At 40.1% G+C, this 18,846-nt stretch overlaps 1 protein-coding gene across 11 annotated transcripts in view; it reads left to right on the plus strand.

Moving 5' to 3' along the window:
• SYNE1 (spectrin repeat containing nuclear envelope protein 1) overlaps window positions 1-18,846 on the plus strand; it is a 350,189-nt gene that overhangs the window by 227,888 nt on the left and 103,455 nt on the right. For 8 of the 11 annotated variants that reach the window (XR_013540562.1, XM_072995212.2, XM_078383243.1 and 5 more), the window contains 11 exons: window positions 33-224; window positions 1,671-1,805; window positions 3,254-3,360; window positions 3,913-4,069; window positions 4,274-4,405; window positions 4,935-5,090; window positions 7,290-7,499; window positions 11,963-12,064; window positions 13,393-13,512; window positions 15,643-15,843; window positions 16,970-17,143. Coding sequence is in view for 10 of the 11 variants with exons in the window: in XM_072995212.2 (XP_072851313.2) it covers window positions 33-224; window positions 1,671-1,805; window positions 3,254-3,360; window positions 3,913-4,069; window positions 4,274-4,405; window positions 4,935-5,090; window positions 7,290-7,499; window positions 11,963-12,064; window positions 13,393-13,512; window positions 15,643-15,843; window positions 16,970-17,143 (1,686 nt within the window). In the remaining variant the exon portion in view is untranslated. The remainder of the gene's footprint in view (window positions 1-32; window positions 225-1,670; window positions 1,806-3,253; window positions 3,361-3,912; window positions 4,070-4,273; window positions 4,406-4,934; window positions 5,091-7,289; window positions 7,500-11,962; window positions 12,065-13,392; window positions 13,513-15,642; window positions 15,844-16,969; window positions 17,144-18,846) is intronic. The other 3 variants (XM_078383237.1, XM_078383239.1, XM_078383242.1) reach the window with 1 other exon arrangement.

Here is an 18,846-nt window from a genome sequence, read left to right on the forward strand (position 1 = left end):
ATGAATTTGCCTCCTTGTTTTTGCTGCTTCAGAACATGCTTGTGGAAATTGAGCAGAAGGTTGTGGCTTTGTCTGAGCTGTCTGTACACAATGAGAATCTTCTCATGGAAGGAAAAGCTCACACCAAGGATGAGGCTGAACAGTTGGCAGTAAAATTAAGAACGCTGAAGGGAAGCCTTCTGGAGTTGCAGAGAGTCCTCCATGACAAGCAGATCAACATCCAAGTAAGAAGCTCTTCCTAATTGGCTTTCAAGGGGAAGGGGGTTGGGTTTGCATTTTTCCATATCTAGTATGGGGGTTGGGGAAAACTCAAAGGGAGAGAGCGGTTGGTTAATAAAGGGCCAGTCAGAATTTCCTTGTCAGCTAAGTTTAATTTCCTTGTTTCTACATTGCTTTTTCATCCAAAATTCCAAAAAGCACTACACTGTTTGCTGTTCCTTGGTTGGGAAGACTTAAATCTTGTTCACCTTTCTTTCTCTCTTTCTCTCTCTCTCTTTCTTTCTCCCTCTTTCTTTCTTTCTTTCTTTCTTTCTTTCTTTCTTTCTTTCTTTCTTTCTTTCTTTCTTTCTCTGTCTGTCTCTCTGTCTGTCTGTCTGTCATATTTCCAGTAATCAAAAGAGAAACTACTTGAACTAGGGCTTTCGTTAGTTTTGTGTTTTGATTTTGAAATATTATATCTTTAATAATGGGACAAAAAAAATCAGCAGTATTTCAAAGATGTATAAAATATTGTTATTAATTAATTTTAACCACTTAATGAAGTTATATGATCATTTGCTAGGTCAAATACAACATTGTAAATCGTATCTTCTATTTATAATTTTATACTTTTGAATACGTTGTTGCTATATCCTGACTGTAAGAATTCTGGAAGCATTTGGCTGCAGTGACAACACTTAGTCAACTCAAAATCTGGCTATTCAGGCAGGCCTTTCAAACTATGACATCCACAGAGCCTGCTGACACTGAAACTAACCATTAATAGCCACTGTATACTGCCAATTTAAATGTTTAGGTATTTTTAGATTGTATTTTAAATTGTCTGATTTGATTTTGTTATAGTATTTTCATATAGTTGTGTTGTACTTTACAATCTGATTTTTGTATGTTATTTTGTCCTGTGAACCACCCAGTGTAGTCTTTGGCCAGATGGGTGGTATATAAATTGAATAAATAAATAAACAGTCAGAGTAAGGACGAGCATCTCATCCCAAAATGACAATGAAGTGCCATTAAATAGATGGAAACAACATTTTTGCTTTAAGACCACAAAATACATCAGGCGAATCTGAGCTCTGCTTGCACTGACAGTCAGTATGGTATAATGACTTGGGTGTTTGGAGCAGGATCCAGGAGATGTAAATACCCGTCATGGTCATGTCAGTTTGCCTGTGTGTATAGTCTCAGTCTCACAAGGATCATAACTGTATGTCTGTGTGAAGGTTTTTGGCACAACAGCCAAAAGCCCAAAGAGTGTTCTGAGCAGATTAAATTTTGCATAGATGAAGCTTCTATGCAGGCCCTTTTAGACCCATTTAAATAGGTATGAATAGAGATCTGTGCAATCAGTCAAAAAATAGAATAGGATCCCAGTGACAATCCAGGCTCGTTAACTCTTATGTCTTTTGTGTTGTCTCTTTCACATGTATTTTCCTCTTCTTTATTAAAAGCAGGGAGCTCTACAAGAAAAAGAAGAATGTGAATCAGATCTGGTCACTTCTCAGACTCCCAGTGTCCAGGAATGGCTGGCACAGGCACGGACGACCCGTTCTCAGCAACAGCAGAACAGCTTACAGAGACAAAAAGTGAGCATGCCCTGTTTAACCATATGGGAGCTCCATATATTTAATGGGACATTGGGTTCTGCCCTTGTCTTGCAAGGACTGGATTTACACAACTTCCCTGACCCTTTCCCTAACATCTATGAGCATCTGTATGAGAGAAACATATGCATAGATTTCAATGTGCAAAGGTCCCCACACAAGCTGGTGGTCTTGCTCACTTAGGCTCCCAGCTCACATAGAAGGTGATAAAGGCAGAGATTTGCGGACATGTCCTTGGTATACATTTAGACATTGTAGTCTGGGCTAAATAAGCCACATAATTCTGATGCAAAGCCAGCACTTCACCTCTGCTATCATGAAAGAGGTGACATTGTATAAACAACACTACAAAACTGTGTTGTTGTTTTTGCACAGAGCTTTGGCCATTGAGGAAGGAAAGAGAACAATTCCACATTAGTACTTCTAGCTCCAAATAATCTTAAATTGGCATGCAGAATTCCAAAGCTAGAAACCTGTGCTTTTCAAACTCAAAGAACATTGTGTGAAGTGGCTTCCATGGCTATCCAGACCTTCCCTCAGTGGCTAGTGTTCTCTGGTTTGGAACAGCAAGGCCATTTTATTCTTGTAAATAGAGATGGGCACAGATACAGAACCAGTTCATTTACTTCCCCGAGAGATGTTTGGCGATGCAGTGCACCGCCCCCTGGTGGCTGCTCATGCAGAGGCCGTCCCTGCTCGAGGGGATAGGATGCTGAACTGCAGAACACCTGTTGTAGCAAATGATGATACAGTGGCTTGTGCCCTTTCTACTGTGAAGGCCTCCAGTGTCCTAGCATACTCCAGCTCTTCTCCTGGCCCTTGCTGGCTATGAGAAGAGACACACAGTTGTTGGAAGAAATTCAGCATGGAGATGCTTATAGTGTGAGACTAAATCTAAGGCATACAGCAGGTGGGAGATGGAGCAGTCATAACAGGGACCTGTGGAAGCCACTCCCCTACACTGCTGTTGGAGGACAAAGTGTGCACAACTGAATCCTATTGGACCTGTCTTTTTTACACCCACCCCCAGATAGTAGACATTTTGGAATAATAACTTTACTCAAGAAACTGTCCCTCATGCATGTATCTGGACCTCGCTGTGAGTGTCCAGAGGAAAGGGAAACTGTGTTGGTGGTCAGATTAAGAATTGGGAATTGCCTGAGCATGCAAACTGCTGATCAGGAACTGAGAAGCAAGGAGGCATTGTTACTGTGGCCAGTCTACTGTTTCAATGAAAAATGCTGGTTATTTTCTGAATTGAGACAACCTGTCTCATATTTGTTCAGTATTTCATAAATTCTGTCAGTGACTATTAAGAATATATTTCTTTTTACGTCTGCCTACAACGTATGGAGGTGCTTGTGTATTTAGTATTCATGAATAGAAGACAGTACGTTGTTGCTAAAACAATTTTGTTGTATTATTTTTAGGAACTAGAGAAAGAGCTAGCAGAGCAAAAAAATCTACTTCGCTCAGTGGCAAGTCGTGGAGAAGAAATTCTAACCCAGCAATCTGCTCCAGATAATGTGTATTCTGGGTGAGGCTCAATACATTTGGGTTTTGTTCAACAGTTTTGATTTCCTTGATCATGCTTGTATAGGTCCACACTTTTCTGAGCTCCTTGTGTTTTACTGTAAACAACATCTTACAGGGGATAGTTTACATTTAAAATAAGAGTCTTGGATTGAGTTTATGATTTGGCCCAATGATTTTGCTTAATTGGCACGTTTTCTTCTTTTTCTCATTCCTATGGAATTGTTGTTTTTTTTTTAAAAGCCTCACCCTCTCACAGGGCAAGAGAATACTTTTTTCACATCCATATCCTCAAAGGCAAGGATGAGGTAACCAAGGATTTATATCTCCATTTTCTCCTAGTTATGGAAAAATCAGCAAAATCTTTTATACTCTCATAAAAACTGGCCCACTCCTGTAAAAGTGTGTTATCATAGTGGCTTATGAAGGTCTAGATACAGTTCTTTCATATCAGTTGCTATCATTATTGTAAATATCAGCATCTAAGTGCATACAGGTGCCTCCAAATAACTGCATTTCCAGTACTGCATATATATTTTTATATTTTCCATCACAGCAAGAAGCCTGATATGTTAACACAGGAGCTAAGTTTAGAAGGAGAGAAGCCATCTGTTGATGATCAAATGAAAATAAAGTGGGAAAGCCTTCATCAAGAATTTAGCATTAAGCACAAACTTCTACAAAGTGCTGTAGAACAAGAACAGGAGCAGCCAGTAAGTATAATATCATTTTTACACTCTGTGTAGCAAACTAAAGTTGAAAAAGGCATGGCACCATCATGCCTTTTATTGAATATGAATAAGAAAATAGTCTTAAACCAGAGCCATTCTAGCTGTATGAGAAGAATAAAATCATCAATCTCATTTACATTTTCACATGTTCAAAATACTGTTAATGTTGTCCCCCACCCCCCACAGATCTATAGTAGAACAAACAGACTTATGGCTGGCATGCCGTTGTACAAACAAGAGGGGCAAACTCAAGACAAACAATCAGTTGCATCTTTGTTGGTCAGTTTGAATGAAGCATTTGAAGAAGTTTCTTCTCAGGTACAATATATTTTATTATGTTAATTTTAATTAGATACAGCTTTGATAGGTAGAGTAGGCTCATATTTGTTTGGTGTTTTGAATCTGAGTTCTATAAATCAGGGCTGAGCAAGGTCTGGGGGCAGCACAAGAACCCTTTTCACCTGTCCCTCTGGTGAAACAAAAAATGATCAAAATGTTGCTTCCCGGCTTGTTTGTTAAGTTCTTGTTTTAAATTTTATATATAATTTATATATATTTGTGCCAGTACATAATGTAAGCATCATAACTACTCCCTCTTATGGTGTGATTATATCATTTTTAAAAATGTCCTCTAAATTGGAGTAAAAATTTGTTTCTTCTGAGGCATCACAAAATAGTCTTGGGGACTGTATGTGGCACAGAGCCTGAATAATTCCCAACCCTGAGGTAAATGAAGGATAAAATTAGTTCACTCTCTTTTTCTTCTCCTCTCCAAATATCTCATTTTACTAACAGATATCTCTCTCTCTCTCTCTCTCTCTCTCTCCTTTCGGATGGCTTTCTTCAGAGCGGAAGTGCTGAGAAGGAAACTCTGCTCTTAGAGCAAAAATTGTACAATGGTGTTTCAGCCACCTCTTCCTGGCTAGATGGTGTTGAAGAGCGTTTGTTTGTTTCCACAGCACTATTACCTGAAGTGACAGAAACTTGTCTCTATAATCAGGAGGTAACTGTTGTTGTTGTTGTTGTTGTTGTTGTTGTTGTTGTTGTTGTTGTTGTTGTTGTTGTTGTTGTTGTTGTTGTTGTTGTTGTTGTTGTTGTTGTTTTCATTTACTAAAAGATGTAGCTAAATAGAATATGAGTTAAAATTAACTGTAATATTACAAGGTGGTCAAGCAGAAGCACTGGGTGTTTGCACTCCTGTCACCCAGTAAAAGTAATACCCAACAAAAATCACTGAAACTCCTTGAAAAGGGAAATTTAACTAAGAATTTATCCAGTCAAAAGAAATCCCTTGATGTTCATACCTTAATGCAGTTTCCCAGTACATGGAAGGGCACAGGGCCTAGAAGGGGCTGCACAACCACGAAATCTGTCAACTGTTGACATGTCCTCCCCCCCCCCCAGTGCTACCATGTTTGCCTCCAACCACACTACAGAGTCCTGAAGATTGTCAGGCCAGAGCATTTTGTTCCCTTGTGGAACAAAAGGACAGAAGAAAACCTTACCTCTCTGTGTGCACTTTTTTTGCCACAATACTGAATTTGAGCAATCCAGTTTTGCTGGTGCTGTTGATATTGGAAATAGTGGAAGCAAATGGTGAAGGCACAAGCTGCAAAAATGGTTGAGGAGATATGTGTGGTCTATAGCAGTGATCCCCAACCCCCGGTCCCTGGCCTGGCCTAGACTACGCCACCAAGAGAGACCTTCCCCTGCCCCCCATGCACACTCACCCCTGCGCCGCCCGCTTGCGCCTGTGTACGTGGTCTGGCTTGCCCGCGTGAGCGCCACGTCGCCATTTGCACATGCGTGCGGACCCGCATGAGCAAGTGCTGCCATTTGTGCATGCACATGAGCAGGCGTGCGCAAATGGCAGCATGTGCTCATGCGGGCCCATGCGCATGTGCAAATGGTGGTGTGGCACTCATGTGGGTGCACACATGCCTGTGCAAGAGAGAGAGCGAGAGCACTTGTTTGCGCGTGCGCACAAGCACGGGGGTGCCCTGCGTTCCCCAGCAAAATCCATGGACCAGAAAAGGTTTGGGAACACTGGTCTATAGCTTACATGTTGCAACCACTACCTTAAAGCCATTGCTTTTGTTCAAGATTTCCAATTTGCTTCAATGGACCAATCGGGTTCTTGTCCTGCTATAAAGTGACCATCAAGGCTTGTATACATGAAAGAACTCTGTATTGACATTGGTGCTTTTGGTAGCATTCCAGTTCTATGCCAGATTATTCAAAAGTAAGTCTCTGTGCGTTCAGTGTTGTTTAAAAGGTAAAGGTTTCCCGTGACATTTTTTAGTCCAGTCATGTCTGACTCTAGGGGGCGGCGCTCATCCCGCTTTTCAAGCCATAGAGCCAGTGCCTGTCCGAAGACAGTTTCCGTTGTCATGTGGCCAGCATGACTAGGGAACGCCATTTTACCTTCCCACCAAGATGGTACCTATTTATCTACTCGCATTTATATGCTTTCGAACTGCTGGGACAAAGTGACAGGAGCTCACTCCGTTGCATGGATTCGATCTTACAACTGCTGGTCTTCTGACCCTGCAGCACAGGCTTCTGTGGTTTAGCCCACAGCGCCCCCACATCCCTTTCAGTGTAGTTTACTTCCAGGCAAATACAGTGGTGCTCTGCTTGACAGTTACTTCATTAGACGAGGAAATTGCTTAATGATGAGTATTTTGTGATCGCCCGCTGTCTCAAAATGGCTCCCCGCTGTGTTTAGGAAGGCTTTTTCACTGTACAGGCACCAGAAAATGGCCGCCCTATGGAGGATCTTCGCTGGACGCTGAGGTATTTCGCCCATTGGAACGCATTGAACCAGTTTTCAATGCATTTTGATGGGTTTTTTACTTTCGCTTGATGACAATTTCATTCTACAGCGATTTTGCTGGAACGGATTATCCTCATCAAGCAAGGCACCACTGTATATAGAAGTACAACCTAAGACTTGTTGTGTATGTAAGGTGTGAATTATTTATTCTGTATTAACAAGATATAGATTTCACACACATACACCTTCAGATTTGCAAGTTTGATCTTAATCCAAGTATGAAGCAAATCTTGGGAAGACATCAAGGTATCCGGCCGTACATCACCATCATTACTTTTAGGAGATGTAGTTAGTTCAGAATTGATGATATACTATTTTGAGAGTACCTCATTCTATGACCTTGTCTTGATTTTACATGTGCTCCAGGCTCTTGCTAAAGATATAAAGGAGATGGCAGAAAAAATGGACAAGAACAAGAATTTGTTTTCTCATATGTTTCCTGAGAATGCTGATAACAGAGATGTTATTGAAGAGACCTTGGATTGTTTGCTAAAGAGACTAGTGTTACTGGAGACACTAGTGAACCAAAGATGTGAGCAGATGAAAGAAAGATTGCAACACATACTGAGCTTTCAGGTAGAATTTCACCAAATGCTCATGATCTCTCTGATTTAAAATACATAGTATTTGTACCTGTGGGCCAATGACCTCTTGAAATCCTCCACCCTATTTGGGGAAAGAGAAATTGGAGAGACAGCTTTGCCATATTCCATCTAGGGGGAAAGAAACTCTCCAACAGTTTCTCTGGGGCGTATCTCACCATGACCAGGAACTATAGCAAAGATTTTTTTTTCTCTTACAAATTTTTCATTTTGCAGCAACACTGCAAGTGGCAACAAGAACAATCATGTTGGCTGCTTGGCCTCCATTTTGATCCATTCACAGATCCCCAAACCTAGTGTCATTCTAGGGCACAGTGGTCAGCAAAATTACTTTGTTTTTATAACAGTAAAGAAATCAATGTCTGATTGTACTCTAATTGGGACTAACAATTAAATCTGGCTCAAAATGTTTCTCAGAAGAATGTTTTCTGTTTTGCCTCCATACTGAGTATTCTTACAGGTGCAGCACCCTTCCCAGGATCTCTGATTACTATGTTTCAAGACATCATTTTAGACAACACTTTATCTATCCTTCTGCTGCTTGTTAGTAATTTATTTCTGATAAGGTCATAGGAAGGGCAGTTTTCTGTCCAGCTTCAGGAAAGAATGAATATAGAGTTGTTCCAGTATTTCCAAGAAGCTTTATTTACACAGGCAGGCTGCTTCCAGTTCTTCACCTCATTTTCAGGGCTCCTAGAATTTCATTTGGTTAGTTTTTGTAGTTTTGTGGAAGCTTACATTTTCACTGAAACTGTTTTCTCTGTGTTGCTACTTTTGACTTTAGATAGGGATCTATTCATTCTTCATCACAAAGATTGTCCAGTTTTCAGAATACTTCAGCCTCCCTGGACATTTTGTTATGGATCTTAAATTAGCTATTGTTCAAAAAAGGGATTGGAAAAAGAGATTCAAAAAGGAGACACCAGAAAATGGCTAAAGTGTGCTACATATACCACGCCATAGCACTTAAAACACTATTCAATCAAATACATTTATTGTCATTGTAAATATATACATAGTATACCCATACAGTAAAATTCACACAGACACCCAGAGACCAGATCCACATGCACACACATAAAAAATCCGCAAACACTAAAAATCCCCCACTAAAAATACAAACATCTACACCACAGGCTAAGTAACACTGTCTAACTGTTCACTACGGGTGGTTTTTAAGTTCATTATTAAGTGCAATTATAGCTCTGGGATAAAAACTATTCAGAAAACATGTGGTCTGAGTCTTAATTGTTCTATATCTTCTGCCAGACGGCAACAGTTGAAAAAATTGTAAGCAGAATGGGAAGAGTCTCTCAGGATGTTGTGTGACTTCCTCAGATAGCGGGATGTGAAGATGTCACCCAGGGTTGATAGCTGGAGCTCGATGATATTCTGGGCAATTTTAATGGTTCTTTGTAGAGCTTTTTTGTCTGCTACAGAGCTACTCCCAAACCATACCAGAATGCCATAGGTTAGGACACTGTCAATGGTGCTACGATAGTAGGACAGAAGTAAATGCTGAGATAAATTTAACTTGCCGAGCATTCTCAGGAAATACAGCCTCTTCTGTGCCTTCTTCACTAGCATGTTGGCATTTATAGTCCATGAGAGGCCCTCTGAGATGTAAGTGCCCAGAAATTTAAAACTACCAACTCTGCCCACTTCCTCGCCATTTATGTACAGTGGTAAATGTACATTTCTCTTCCTCCTAAAATCAATTATGAGATCTTTAATTTTTTTAATGTTAAGTATATGATTATTTTCTTTACACCAGAGTATCAAACCTTGTACTTTCTTTCTGTAAGCAGACTCATTGTTCTTATTTATGAGACCCACCACTGCTGTATTGTCTGCAAATTTAATAATTGTGTTGGTATTATACAGTGGGGTGCAGTCATGTGTACAGGGAATAGAGGAAGGCACTTAGCACACAGCCCTGGGGAGCTCCTGTGCTTAGTACCTGGGTAGAAGAATGGTGAGATCCCATCCTTACTGACTGTGGCTTATCTGTCAGAAAGTCCTTTACCCATACACAAATCTTCTGCGGTAATCCCAGGTTTATCATTTTAAAAAACAACCTATTGGATAGAATGGTATTAAAGGCAGAGCTATAATCCACAAACAACAGCTTTGCATAAGTGCCCTGTTGTTCTAAATGACACAATACAGTTTGGAGTACAATGAACACAGCATCATCAGTAAATCTATTTCTCCTGTATGCAAATTTCCCACTATCATTGTGGACTGCATATTGCCCCTCGCCCCCCCCCCCCCAGCAAGCTGGAGACTCAGTTTACTGACATCAGAAGGATGGGAGACTGAGTCAACTTTGAGCCAGCCACCTGAGGCCTGTCAAGATCAAACTCAGGTTGTGAGCAGAGTCTTAACTGCAGTACTGCAGTTTAACCACTGTGCCACGAGGCTCTCATGTAATAAACATGTTCCACTGCATCACAGTAAAGACCAAAGCTTCTTAGTGTACTATGTATATTAGTAACCAGCTTTCTTAGTATCTTGTGTGTCTAAAATGCCTGTTTCCTCTATGGCCTGTGTCCCATTAACAACTCTTGGCATTTGCGTGGTGCCCAGGTCTACCTGGCTTATAGTTTATCACTCTGGCTAGGATCTGCTAATTAACAACATCATAGTCTTCCTGTGTTAGAGAACCATTGTCGCTTTGTCTATTATTGGTATCCTCACTTGCGCATGACTCTCACTACCACGGAAATGAATATAGGGAAGATGTATTTGCACTTTCTGTATCTGGAGAAGTGGATTCTGACCTATGAAAGCCATATTGACATAAATATGTTAGTCTTTATGTCAGCTTCTTGCTGTTTAATGTGCATTCTCTGATTGAAGGAAAAAAACACACACACTCTTCTTCTGCAAAAAGACACGTGTATTAACAAAAATATATACAAATATACAAAGTAGCAGACCTTCGGAGTGGCAGCAAAAATAGAGGCAAAGTACATAGAGGATAGTAGCATAGAGGAAAGAAGGAGATACATTCATATTCACAATGTTCCCTTATATACAGTTGAACTGATGCTTCTGTCCAGTCACTTCAAGTGTTGCATCATCTTCCTTTACATGGGTGTTGCATCATCTTCTTAGTCACTGTGACTCAGCACTTGCACAGGTGATCATCATGGCAGTTCATTAATGTTACAGTCTGGACCTGTTCAGGCCTATAAAATTCTCAATAGTTTGACACCCCTCCTAATTTTATACCTGAACAGAACATAATCCCATTTTTTAAATTATTTCACTATGCTTTTGAGCATTCAAAGGTTTTGTTAAGATATCTGCTACATTTTCCTCTGTCTTACAATATTCCAATTCAATTAATTTCTCTTTTATTGCTTCTCTTACATTGTGGTATTTGATATCCACATGTTTGCTTCTATTTTTTACTCTTTCTGTTAAAGCCATAGGTATGCATGTGGTATTATCTTCCAAAACCTTTATTGCACCACATATCTCTATTTTCAAATCTTTTACTAATTGTTTATACCAAATCAATTCCAAGCGTAATTCTGATAAGGCTGCAAATTCTGATTCTAGTACTATAATATATTCCTTTATCCTACTCCCTTTTATTTATTTCTTTATTATTTATTTTAAACATTTTATCCCACCTTTCTCTTTAAAAAAGAACCCAAGGTGATTTTTACACATTTTTACACAAATTAAGAATGATCTGGTGGTTCTTATATTAGTAGCAGCAACAACAAAAACACCCTCATCACTTTGTGGTATTTCACTGATCTTAGTAACAATGTTATTTTATTTTTCCTGTTTAAGATGATTTCTGAAAATTATTATGGACAGGACAAGAGTGGTCTTAACCGACCAGATAGGCGGGATATAAATAAAATAAATAAATAAATAAATAATTATTGTACCAATGGCTATAATTTTGGAGACTAAATACTGCCTTCCTTGTGGATCCCAGTAGCTTTTCTACAGTGAAATGGATCCCAAGGGAGCTTTACACACTGTGCAAGTTGTGTAAAAGAATTTCAATTTCAGCAGTGAGACTGATTTGTTTTCCACATTTACCTACCTGTCCAATAGAATATGTACTCCCGTCTTCATGTAGCATCAACAACTATTCATGAAATACATCAGTATTTATATATGAAGACATCTACATCTAGACTATTCAGCATCCCATATCATTTTCAACAGCCCTGTGTTATTGGGTGTTAACCGTAGGTGCTAGAACAGAACAAGCTATATTATATCATGTACAAATCTCACACATCATTATTTGGTCCCAGGATTTCCTCAGTGCCTAATATACCTTTAGTGAACAGTGGGGAACTGAAGTATACATCTGCTTAAGGAAGAAGCTTATGCCCCAAATTATGGCTGACTAACATCCTGCCATTATATAATCTTGCATATTGTTTTTCTTTCATTTGACAGGATAACCTGAAGCTGATGTTTACATCATTAGTGGATAACAAGTATATTGCCCTACAGAAATTAGCGGAAGCAGCTGAACGTCCTGAGACAGAACAAATGCAGGTACTACTGCATTTCTGTTCATAAGTGTTGGAATGGAAAAATGGTTCCATGAGTGCCCATCAAACTGTATACAAAATAATCTCCAAAGTGTTGACCTTGTTTGCATGGATGAACAAAAACTACCCTTATGGCAGGTCATGATATAAATAAACAATTCTGATGTTTCTGTCATACAATCATATTAAAATATGAAGGGGAAATGAAGACAGGGATTGTTGTTACATCGCTGCACAAAATTGAGCAACTTTTCAGGCTTTCTATGCTCAAGTTAATGTTTCTGGTGGCTCATGGATAGAGCAGGGAAACTCACCTTGAAATGTTGGGGAGGTACCAGAATCTCTGCTAGGTCCTTGAGCCGTCTCTGTTGAATTGGAATGTCTGTTCAGAAAGAGGGTGCAGCATAGCCAAGGATCATTCCCTTCAGTCTTAACTGGTTTCTTTTGCCCTCAGTGACATTATGTAGCCACAGAATGTCAGTACTCAGCCATATTCTTACTATGCCAGTGATGGCTGGGATCACTTGAAGAATTGCTAGGCACTGAGGAGAAAATGGAGCAGGAAGAGGAAGCTGAGATGGTTGGTTCTAGTAGTTGCAAACAGTGCTAGAAAAAAACAGAAGTAAGGAACAGTCCACTGCAATATGAAAATGTAACCATGGTTTATGAAGAAAAATCCTGAGTGTACCTTAAGAAAGATAGATAAAAAAGGAAATAATAGTTATGTCATGTATCCTTTATCATGTATTTGGGTTTTATTCATTCTTTCTAGAACAGTGGTTCCCAACCTTGGGTAACCCAAATGTTCTTGGACTGTCTCTCACATTGACTGCATCATTTATATGCTGATTCATACTTTTTCCACTTTCTAGGTTCTCTGGTTCAGTAATATTCCAATATCCTACTTTCAAAGCATATTTTGTATAATCATTTGTTTGGTTGTAGAGGGGTCTAGGGTATGCATAAAATGTACAAGTCTTCCATTACTGAAGGACTCTTGCTCTGGTCTTTCCTTTGATTAACCATTAAGTACACTGAGACATAGTTTAAAAGCCATGGCTCTATGTTACCTTTGTTGTTGTTGTTTAGTTGTTAAGTCATGTCCGAGTCTTGGTGACCCCATGGACCAGAGCACGCCAGGCCCTCCTGTCTTCCACTGCCTCCCAGAGTTTGGTCAAATATGTTACCTTTACTTAGCAGAAAAGTTAAAGGCTATAAGGAACAGCCTGAACACCTATGCTGAGTTGCCATTTCTGACATCAAGCATCATTGTGCTAAAGTGCAGGCTTCTTATAATATGGGTGTTAAATATTGTATTTCTTCCCTATGCAGGCTATTGAACAAGCAGAAGAAGGACTGAAAGAATTAGATGCAGGAATCAGTGAATTAAAGAAATGTGGAGATAAGCTGCAAATTGATCAACCCTCCATGCAAGAGTTATCTAAGCTTCAAGTAAGTACTGTTAACTATTTTTGAGCTTTTTAAAATCACAAAATTGTTTTCTCTCAACTAATTGTAGCTAAGGAATTATTATGAACTGCTGAATTGTACAGTGGTTTATATATCTGGCTGCGGAGAAAAAAGTTGGGAGTTTGATTCCTCACTGAGCCTCCTTGACAGGGTCTGGACTTGATGAGCTAGTTCCCATCCAGTTCTGCAGCTCTATGATGATGATTAATGAATGAGGTACAGAATTTCTTTGAAGTAAGTCTTAAACTATTTAGTTATAATTCCAGACTTTTAGCACCTGCTGGTTTCTAAGTTGAAAGCATTTCTATTTTTGCTGCTGCTGCCAATTAATAGTGTAACATTCTTTCCCTAAGATTGCCTTTCCTACCCCCAGAGCTTTGAGAAGATACTTTTTGACAACAGCACCCAGAATACACTTGCCCCTTAATGTAGAATATTGTTTGCAAGCACTGAATGGGGAGAAGGCAATAGCAATAGGATACCAGAAGATGCTACTTTACACAAACTTCTGTTAATAGCTACTTCCTAGCATTATACTACCAGTCATGATTGCCAGTGAGCCTGTTAGCTCTGAAAAAGGTCTTTGTCCATTTGTTTTTGCTAGAGTTGATAAGAACCGGACCTAGAATCTTCTGTATGGAAACGTGTGCTCTACTGACTGACTGACTGACTGACTGACTTACTTACTGTACTTACTTACGTAATTGTTTGTATACCACCCATCTAGCTTAAGGTCACTTTGGGCAGTTCACAACATGATCAAACAGTAAAACAATACTACAAATATAAAGTAAACATATAAGCACCATAGAATAAATCAATAATCACACAATTACAAATTAACAGTTTCATTTAAGCATCAAATGTTTAAAAGGTGGTAGAATTGACTCAGTGGCTAAAATCTTCAATGGGTTTCCATTGATGGAAATGCATTTCTAAACAACCAAGTTTTTAGCGGTTTTTTTACAGATCATCAATGGGGAGCCCAGACAGATGTGATTCCATTGTCTATGTGCAGCCACCAAGAAGGCCCGACTCCTAGTTATCTCCTTTTGGGCCTCTCTCAGGGTTTACACCCTGGAAAATTCTGCCTGGGACGAATGGGGAGGATGGGTAATTCTTGCTGGAAGGAGTCATTCTCTCATGTACCAAGGTCCCAAGCTGTTTAAGGCTTGTTAAAATCATCACTTTGAAGTTGGCACAGAACCAAGCAAGTAAGCAGTGTAATGCAGCCAAGTTTGGGGAGATACTTTGGTATTTACTGACTCTATACACTAGCCTAGCTGCCGTATTCTGGACCTTCTGGAGTTTCCATGTCAGCCTCAAGGGAAGCCCTATGTAAAGATCATTCCAGTAGTCTGCTCTTGAAACTACCAGTGCATGGACCAATGTGTCAAGCAACCAGGTGTCCAGATAAGAGTGCAATTGCGCAATCCATCTAAGGTGGTAATAAGTGGCTCGGACCAACCCACTTGACAAAGTGGATTCCTTCAAATAACTTAATTCTATAGTTTACTGACTTCAAGACTCACTGTTCATTGTATTAAAAGGGAAGGAAGAGAGGAAGAGAGAGATTTGGCTTGCTGAATCGACTGCAGGGCTTAATGAGAAGCAGAACTATTGTGCAGTGTAAGCTAGAATGATCTTTGTGTCAACGTCTGAGGGCAGTATTAAATACACTTATTTTGCACATTTAATTTTGTCTGAGAATCCTTCATTGGATTCCGAAGGATCTGTTCAGGAAGGATCCAAAATGAAAAAAAATAAGGCATGATAATATGGACCTTAGCTATTTATTTAGGACACAGTTTGTCTATTGGTAACTTCTGCATGTTTCTGTTATTTTTTAGAACATCTGGAGCATAATGAAATAAGCAAGGAATACTTGCTTGCCCCACTGGAATGGATTTCTTTTCTTTTCAAAAAACAGATGGCTATAGATAACTTTTAAATAAATAAACAAAATTGCAAATAAGCCATTTTAGCTCATGTGATTGCCAAATCAGCAAAATTGCGTGGGTGGGCTGGATCTTCAATATTTTATCTCTTTGTGTGTCTTCTCTGTGACTAAAAGTAAGGTAATTTCTCTTTTATTTCCTTTTCATATGCCAGGATATGTATGATGAGCTGATAATGATCATCGGATCACGGCGTAGTGGATTGAATCAAAATCTGGCACTTAAAGGTCAATATGAGCAAGCTCTTCAGGATCTGGCTGATTTGATTGAAACTGGCAAAGAAAAGATGGCAGTTGATCAGAAGATGATTGTTTCCTCCAAAGAGGAGGTCCGAATGCTTCTTGAAAAGCATAAGGTAAAAACAATACATATCATGTGATTTATTTAATTCTTTAAAATATTTTTAGCATGCCTTTCTCTTTAAAGAAAGCCTAAGGGCATCATTAAAAATATTTAAAGCTAAATTCAGTAAATATACAAATACTAAAAAGAAACAAACAAATGTCACACTAAAAAAAAAAACCCATTCAAAGCAGTAAGGCACAACAATTCATTTAAAAAAAACCCTCAGCCAGCCAGTCACTGAGGCAATGCTTGTCTGATGCAGAAGTACAGAAGAAGTGGGGCAAGACTGATCTCCTGTGGGAGGGAGTTCCAAAGTCTGGGAGAAGCAGCAAATAAGGGCCTCTCCTGTGTCCCCACTAAACAGGTGGGGGAACTGAAAGAAGGGCCTTTCTTGATGATCTTAACATCCAGGGAGGCTAATCAAGGGAGACATGGTTCTTGCGACAGCTTAGGGCTTTATAGGTTAGAACCAGCACTTTGAAGTACAGTGGTGCCTCGCGTAGCGACGATAATAGGTGCAGCAAAAATCGCTGCAAAGCGATTTCATCGCTATGCGATATTAAAAAACCCATAGGAATGCAGTGAAACCCCTTCAATGCATTCCTATGGGCTTCAGACTCACCTTTAAATGAAAATCCTCCATACAGTGGCCATTTTCGCTGCCCGGTAAGCGAGGAATCCGTCCCAGAAAAGAGTGGGCGGCCATTTTATTTTACCTGGCATCCATTTTGGAACCATCAATCAGCTGTTAAAAAATCATCGCTTTGCGAGCGAAACAGGGTACCGATCATCGCAAAGCGATTTTTCCCTATTTAAAACATTGCAATGCAATCTCAAAAGCAATCGCAAAATCTTCGTCGCTATGCAATTTCATCGTTAAACGGGGCGCCCATTGAGCGAGGCACCACTGTATGCTGAATTGAATAAAGTATTTAAATTCCTGTATTTAATTTAATGGAAACATCTTGTTCTTCCATTTCTGTCCTAGTGATGCTTTTGTGCTTTTAATATCTATCTTTATGGCTGGATGGCTTTGGGACGGTTATATTGTCATATTTTAATCTTCCTGAATGATAAATTTTAGTTGGCCACAAATTGTGATACATTTCTTTTTGTTGTTTCTAACAATTTTTCAGGAATATTTCCAGGGTCTAGAGTCACACATGATCCTGACAGAAACACTTTACAGGAAGATAAATAGTTTCACCCTTGCGAGGGAAACTCAGTTCCATGTAGAACTGATGGCGCATGCCTCAGCTGTGTTGAAACAAGCTCATAAGAGAGGAGTGGAGCTGGAATATATTCTGGAGGTGAGAACTTTTCTCATTATGCTTTTCCTTACCTGCAGCAACTCACCATGGAGATTTATATTGATTATGTTACACTGGCAGGCACAACTAATGGGATTTACTAATTACATTACACCAGCATAAAAGAATTGTTGGGTTTGGCTATTATTGAGGTAAAAATTATTAATTTTTATTTTTATTTTTATTTTATTTTCATTTAAGACGTTTATAGCCTGCCCTATATCACAGGATCTCAGAGTAGGTTACAAAACTGTATGGAACAGTTTTAAAAATAAGATATTTTAAACCATTTTAAATGATAGTACAGATCTTAATGTAATGAAGCATAACAATATTTTAGCCAAATAACACAGCAACCTGTAATGCTGTACTTTGTAACCTATAATTTACTTTAGGACTTCTGAAATGTTGGTGGGGGTGCATAATTTTAGTCATTTGGGGGCATTTAATAACATGTGCATATGTACAAAAAACAGAAAGTAATGCTTTGGTAACATATTACTAATGCATTACAAGTGGAAGAATGAGTAAGTGTTTCCTTTTGAAAATAAGAGCAAAAACATTAGATTTCTAAAGTAATGTATACTCTGAATAGTGTAAGGTCCTTATCAAAAGCTTTACGCACGTATAGCAGATATTCCACAACCTCTAATAGGAATTTCCCTAAAACCACAGGAATTTTTTTATACAGCTGAGAGGAGAAAGTATTTAATGCATCCCTCAATAATGGAAGGCCTGCCCCCCCAGCGAGGGGCCCTAAAACATCTCTGTGATCACGGGTAGGGGGAGATATGGCCTTGGCACCATCCCTGCTAGAACGATGGACAGATGCTTAAAAGCTGTTCCTTGTTCTGAGACGGTGACCAACCCCCAGAATCGAGGCAGCCAGACTAGTCGGCCCTCCACTCTACGCCTGGTGTTGTTGAATGCCAGGTCTGTATCCAACAAGGCCCAAGTAATTCATGACCTCATCTTGGAGCAGGATGCAGACCTGGCTTGCATAACCGAAACATGGATTGGCGGAGAGGGGGGTCCCCCCCTAGCACTCATCTGTCCGCCTGGTTATGCTGTCCAACACCAGGGTAGACTGGAGGGTTGGGGGGGAGTAGCCATTGTCCACAAATCCAGCTTGGAGGTTGCTAGGTGCTCCTCAGTGGTAAAGCCGGGTCTTGAGGCCCTCCACGTGTCGATTGGGGCCAGGGATGGTATTGGGATCTTGCTGGGTTACCGTGCTCTCCGCGACCCAGCCATTTCCCTACCGGAGCTGGTGGACTTTGTCTCCGCGGCACTGTGGGGTTCCCTGAAGCTAGTGGTTTTGGGGGATTTGAACGTGCATGCGGGGGCAGAGACTTCCGGGCCAGCTCTTGAGTTCTTGGAGACCATGGCCTTCTTGAACATGTGCCAACCTGTCGTCGGCCCCACCCACGTGGGTGGCCACACACTTGACCTGGTTTTTTTCCACTAATGGGAGCGAGAGTGGTCCGATGGTGACTGATCTTGAGTCGGTACCCTTGTCATGGTCAGACCACCACCTAATAAAATGCACCCTTAAAATGGCTCTCCCCCCTCGCAGGAAGCAGGGACCTATTGTTATGGTCCACCCTCGAAGGCTACTGGATCCGACTGGATTCCGGGAAGCCATGAGAGGTGTTATGGCTGACCTGGCTGGCGCCCCTGTCGAGGCTCTGGTTGACAGCTGGTTC

This window comes from Pogona vitticeps, chromosome 1 (assembly GCF_051106095.1).
Source record: "Pogona vitticeps strain Pit_001003342236 chromosome 1, PviZW2.1, whole genome shotgun sequence".
Classification (NCBI taxonomy): Eukaryota; Metazoa; Chordata; class Lepidosauria; order Squamata; family Agamidae; genus Pogona; species Pogona vitticeps.